General features: G+C 41.3%; 1 protein-coding gene across 1 annotated transcript in view; it reads left to right on the top strand.

Moving 5' to 3' along the window:
- Positions 1 to 5,605, top strand: part of LOC135094760 (uncharacterized) — a 30,381-nt gene extending 24,776 nt beyond the window's left edge. Inside the window, 7 exon segments of the mRNA XM_063995118.1 lie at positions 1,311 to 1,336; positions 1,338 to 1,483; positions 1,852 to 2,043; positions 2,807 to 3,048; positions 3,319 to 3,525; positions 4,266 to 4,461; positions 4,929 to 5,605. Coding sequence (XP_063851188.1) covers positions 1,311 to 1,336; positions 1,338 to 1,483; positions 1,852 to 2,043; positions 2,807 to 3,048; positions 3,319 to 3,525; positions 4,266 to 4,461; positions 4,929 to 5,085 — 1,166 coding nt within the window. The 3' untranslated portion in view covers positions 5,086 to 5,605.
- The last annotated feature ends 766 nt before the right edge of the window (positions 5,606 to 6,371 follow it).

The following is a 6,371-nucleotide window of genomic DNA, read 5'->3' as shown; positions in this document are numbered from 1 at the left end:
AATTTTGGCGGCGTGTTTTTGCGGGTTGTACGTGCTGTACCACGTGACCCACAACCTCTCATGTGTTAAATAAACTGATAAATCTGGGTTTGTGTAATAGTTGTCAGTGTTTAATATGTGACCTTCATCCATGTATTTTTCAAGCAATTTCTTTATGATACTGCCAGTCATTTTGTGAGTGTCTTTTCTATTGAGATCAGTGTTGGAGGCAGTACAGGGGAGGAAATCTAGCACAATGCCAGTGTCACAGCCACATAAACCAAACAATTTTATACCAAAGCGATTTCTTTTGGTTTGCATGTACTGTTTAAATTTCAATGTACCTTTGAATAACACAAGAGATTCGTCAATTACTAATATACATAATGGCATGAAATAACTACTGAAACGTTCTTTTAACATCAGAAATACATCTCTTATTTTCCAAATGGGATCTGTTGGTCGAGGTTCTGTGTTACTGGCAAAGTGTAAGGAACAGAGAATTGCCTGAAACCTGTTTCTGCTCACGTATTTGCCGAAAGCAGGTGTGCCGAGCATGGGGCCTTTCTTCCTGCCATCACTTACCACAGAGTAAGAAGCTTAGATGATAATAATCAAATTAGCAACAACAACAATTGCAAGAAGGTGAAGAGAAGCAGATATCGTAATAATAATAATAATAATAATAATAATAATAATAATAATAATAATAATAATAATAATAATAATAATAATAATAATAATAATGATAATAATAATAATAATAATAATAAAAATAATGTGTGTGTGTGTGTGTGTGTGTGTGTGTGTGTGTGTGTGTGTGTGTGTGTGTGTGTGTGTGTGTGTGTGTGTGTGTGTGTGTCATGCGTTGCTTGTGGTAGGCTACCAGCGATGCACTGACACTACAAATTATCTAGCTATGCTCTATCTTCCCAAAACATTTTCTTATGGAAAATAAATATATAAGAAAATACCCTAATTAAATAAGTCTACAATAGAACGTACTTCAAGATATTTGTAGTTTAGCTGTAATATGTGTGTGTGTGTGTGTGTGTGTGTGTGTGTGTGTGTGTGTGTGTGTGTGTGTGTGTGTATCCTAGCCTGAGACTGACTATAGATGAAGTAAAGAACAAAATTAATATTCCCTCAGTCACGCATCACACCACGTTGACGTTGCAAGGTAACTGATCACAACAGTGGGCGTGGCTTATGGGTCGGCGGTGCCCGGCAGTTGCTAATTTGTCACCAGATAAAACAATTCATTCCATCAGCACAGCAACTGATGTGTGTGGTAGTGTAAGGGTTAAACACTCCATCGTCCACTCCTACAGGATGGCTAGGGATCGCGATGATGCTTCCTTTTCTGCTTGAGTGTGGCTTTCGTGGGGACGCGGCTGGGCAGGAGCTGGGTCATTCTGGAGGAGAGGTGGCCGCAGGAATACCATGGAGCCGTGAGGCAGCCGTACATGGACATAGCTGAGAAGTCCCTAGGATACGTGGGCAGGTCAGTCAAAGGGGTGTCTTGAAATGGAAAGGATTGGAGTCGTTAAATTGTCTCCTTTTTTTTAATTTATAGATGTGTTTTCATTTTTTATGAGAATTTTAATAGACAGTGCTAAGAGAGCTTTGGGCTTCGTGGGCAGGTCAATCAAGGAGAGAAATCAAGTCATAGGCAGAAATAAAGAAACAGGCTGGAACTTTTCTAGTCAACAGTGGAAGAGATAGACAGATACCAATACGAAACACACACAAACTCATCATTTCTCCTGCCCCACACATTTCAAAGAGACAACCATTCAAAACACACCCACACTTCAGGCAGCCATTCAAAACACTCACTAACTCAATATTTCCTTCTCCTACACATTTCAGACAGATAGCCACGTGGTCTTTGGTTCTCAATCTTTATGGGAGCACTACAGTTCATCTCATTCTAATCTCTCAACTGTTGGCAGCCGTCGTGCAAGCAGAGACAGATTTCTGCCTGACCAAATGCCACGTTATACTCATCGTAGGGATTTGTCTCGTTCCCTTCACCTGGCTGGGCTCACCTAAGGACTTCTGGTGAGCGAGGGTGAGGGAGAGTAAGGGAGAGAGTAGAGAGTGAGGCAGGTTTGTATGTGTGGTTTAATCTTGAGTTTGTTTCAAGATCTTCGTCTGTGAAATTGTCTTAGTGGTTGTGTGAGTGAGAGGGAGAGGGAGAGGGTGAGTTAGATATTGTCAAAGGTGAAAGTATAACAAGATAAAAGGAAGTAAGAGATGGAGGGGAGGAGGATAATGGAAGAGAACAGAAAAAGTGAATACAAAGAAGATGAGGAGAAGAGGAGGAGGAGGAGGAGGAGGAGGAGGAGGAGGAGGAGGAGGAAGAGAGGGAAGGAAGAATGGAGGAAGGGAAAGAGGAGAGGGTAGAGGTGGAGAGACAAGCGTGGGAATTATTTGGAGAGAGAGAGAGAGAGAGAGAGAGAGAGAGAGAGAGAGAGAGAGAGAGAGAGAGAGAGAGAGAGAGAGAGAGAGAGAGAGAGAGAGAGAGAGAGAGAGAGATTCCCTTTAATTCTAAGTCATGACAATTTTTTGGTGGGAGAGGTAGCGCTATTACCTACCTTAACTTTCCTTTATTACCTAACCCTTCATTTCTTATTGATATTTTCCTATGCTAACTTTCCCACCTTTGATGTTCCTTGGTCTCTATTTACATTCCAGGAATGCATCTATACTGGCAGTGACTTTTACATATGGTGGCAGCAGTGGGATCATGACTGTTACTTTTTTCACCAACTTTCCTATCCTAACCTTTGAAAACCCACGGTCTCTCTTTACATTCTAACAGGCAGGCGTCCATACTGGCAGTGGTCGCGACGCTGACGGCTGTGGTGGTGATAGTGGTGCAAATATTCCTCAGCGAAGACACTCTGGACCCGCCAGAGTACCCGAATCCCACTGTGGCGTCCTTCTCTCTAGGGTTTGGGTCGATACTGTTTGCCTTTGGGGGAGCAGCTGTCTTCCCCACCATTCAGAACGACATGGCTGATCGCTCGCATTTTTGGAAGAGTGTTATCATTGGGTTCAGCGGTGAGTGCGTGTGTGCGTGTGTCTGTCTGTCTGTCTGTCTGTCTATCTGCTTCTTTTCTCGCAGTTGTAGTGATAGATTAACAAGATTTCTACATTATCAAGGGGAAAAGTCTTGAGAACCCAGCTTATCATCTCTGTGGCCTTGGAAAACAGTCATGGTGGGAGAGCAAAATGTCACTGAACACCATCTTATCACTGTATATCCAGACAAATATTCTATTTCTTCATACCGCCCACTTACCTTAATAATCCAAGTATATATTCCCACAGGTATCCTCTCTCTTTACCTGCCCGTGACCTTGGTTGGGTACATTAAGATAGGAGATGCAGTGGACAGCAACATCCTCCTGAGCGTTGGGATCACAAACATAGTGGTGGTAGCAATAGTGATGGAGATAATTAACCTTCTCTGCACCTTTATCATCAGCTCCAACCCAGTGTTTCAGTCCATCGAGGAGGTGTTCAAGGTGCCCAAACGTGAGTGAGGGACTGTGTGTGTGTGTGTGTGTGTGTGTGTGTGTGGGTGGGTGTGTGGGTGTGTGGGTGGCTGTGTGTAGGTGGAAGGGAGAGAGGGAGGGAAGGAATGAGGGAAGGAGTGAATAAGTTAGTGAAGGACAGAAGAAGTGAGTGAGTGAGTTAAGGACAGAATGAGTAAATAAGTGAAAGAATAAGTCACTTTAATAATAGGCTTAGTGAGTGAGTGAGTGAGTGAGTGAGTGAGTGTATCAGGGGAGAGAAAGAACCCTGGGAACCATTGGCGCATTGAGGACTAGATAGAGAGGCTTAATGGATTGACGTGGAGGTCATAAAGGACAGTGACTGATGCCGAAATGAGGACGTGGTAAAAGAGAGAGAGAGAGAGAGAGAGAGAGAGAGAGAGAGAGAGAGAGAGAGAGAGAGAGAGAGAGAGAGAGAGAGAGAGAGAGAGAGAGAGAGAGAGAGAGAGAGAGAGAGAGAGAGAGAGAGAGAGAGAGAGAGAGACTCATTAAAACTTTCATTTCCAGTTCCAAAAAGATAATAAAGAAACAAAGCATAATATATAACCACATTTTCTCAAGTATCATTCATCTCACACTAAGAAGAAAAAAAAAACTAATAATTTATAAACATTCCTAAAACTTTCGTACTCCCACCAAGTTATCCTCCACCTTTCTCTTCCACACAAAACATTCCTAAACATTCCCACATAAACACTCCACCTTCTTCTTCGCCTCCAGGTTTCGGTCCTCGCCGCGTCGCGCTGAGGACAGTGATGGTGCTGATCCAGATGCTGATTGGCTTGACTGTTCCTAACTTCGACAAGATCCTGAACCTGATTGGTGGGTCTCTCATCACGCTGTGTACCTTCGTACTGCCGCCTGTCATGTACATAAGGCTGGTGGAGGACGGGAGTAACAAGCACTGGCCTCAAAGGTGGGTGTGCTGACCTGTGTGTGTGTGTGTGTGTGTGTGTGTGTGTGTGTGTGTGTGTGTGTGTTTGGGTTTCGAAAGTTTTTTATCGTGTTTTGAATTGTTTTCTCTTTATGTTCTATTTGATTTATCTGTTCCTTTATTTATTTATTTTTTTTTTTTTGTCGTGAACTTACTGACTTACGAAAAATTATGTTTTTATCTTGTGTTCTGGTCGTATCGTGTTTTGAATTGTCCGTTTTGTATTTCTTTTTTCCTCTTTTATTCTCTTAGGCAGTGAATTTTTTTTTTCTTTTTGTGTGTGTGTGCGTTCTGTAATACCATATTTCTGTCTTCTCCTTCATTTCACCTCCATTTCTTTACTTTCCAATCCAATTTTCACACATTTCTCCTGCCCAAACAAGAAGCTATATTATTCTTACCACCCAACACCTTTTTCCTCACTAATCACACCTTGTCTCTCCCACCAGAACGATTCCTCTGTGGGAGAAAGTTTACCTGATAGAGATCATCTGCGTGGGACTGTGTGGGGGAATCTTGTCCACTATTACAGCTGCCCATGATCTGATAAACCCTACTGGCGATGGCGATAAGTCCTGTTTCTCAAGCTTCAGTAAATGTAGCTAGGATAAATGATTGTCAGCTTTTTGGCCATAACTCTGATGTTTTCTGATGTTGTGTGTTAAGGACGTGGTATTGGAAAGTCAGATCATAAAGGAATTGTGGGTATAACTCTCGTGTGTGTTGGGGAGGTCGTGAAAGAGATGGTAGGTGTTTGTGCTATAAGTCTGTTGTGTTTTTCGTGTCGTGTTGGCGAGGAGAAAGTGGAAGAAGAAGTGGATCTTTTTTCTTTTTTCTTTTTTGTGAGACCAGATATCAGGAAGAGAGAAGAAAGAAGGAGAAAGAGGAGGAGAGAAAATAGTTCAGGCTGTGGGCGAAAGTTGAGAAGGAGGAAAGAGGGAAGATGACATGATGAAGGAAGGCTAAGAAGATACAGAAGAAAGAAGGAGAAAGAGGAGGAAAATAAGAAAGAAAAAAGAAAAAAAAGAATGGAAGAAGAGGAGGAGGAAGGAGGAAAATAAGAAAGACAAAGAAAAAGAAGAATGGAATAGGAGAAGGAGGAGGAACAAAAAAGACAAAGAAGAAAGAAGAACGAAAAGAAGAAAGACAAGGCGAACAAGATGAGGAAAAGTGAAAAAGGAAGAAAAGAAGAAGAAACAGAAGATTGAGAAGAAAAGACAAGGAGGAAGAGGAAGAAAGTCAAGGAAGAAGTGGACAAAGAAGAAAGAGAAGAGAAGAAAGAAGAGGACAAGAAAGAAGGAAGAAGAGAACAGGAAGAAAAAAGGTACAAATCAGAGTTTTTTTTCTTGTCTTTTTAGTGAATGCAGTTTATTCATGATAACTTTCATCAACTGTTTACATTTTAGTATAATTATTCATCTGTTTTACATTTCTCATCTGCACTAGTATTACTCATTATTGACGCATGGATCACCTGTGTAGGACTGTCGGGTACCCTAACCTGACCTGACCTACTGTGACCTGACCTAACCTAACCTAATCTGACCTGACCCACTGTGACCTGACCTAACCTAACCTAATCTAACCTAACCTAAAGTAAGCTAACCTAACCTAACCAGTAGAGCTTTTAGTGAATGACAGAACCTGTTTTGTGAACCTAAACCTAACTTTTTTTTGTAGAACGTAATTAAACCTTTTGTAAAACCTCTAATACAATCTTTAGTAAATTTTTCTTAACCTTTTATTTATTTATTTATTTTTTTATTTATTTATTTATTTATTTTTTTGTAGAACCTAAATTGAACCTTTTCTGAAACCTCCAACAGAACCTTTATGAACTTACACACACACACACACACACACACACACACACACACACACACACACACACA

This window comes from Scylla paramamosain, chromosome 46 (genome assembly GCF_035594125.1).
Source record: "Scylla paramamosain isolate STU-SP2022 chromosome 46, ASM3559412v1, whole genome shotgun sequence".
NCBI lineage: Eukaryota > Metazoa > Arthropoda > Malacostraca > Decapoda > Portunidae > Scylla > Scylla paramamosain.
The sequence above is the reverse complement of the archived record's forward strand: the minus strand, read 5'-3'. Positions and strand labels throughout refer to the sequence as shown.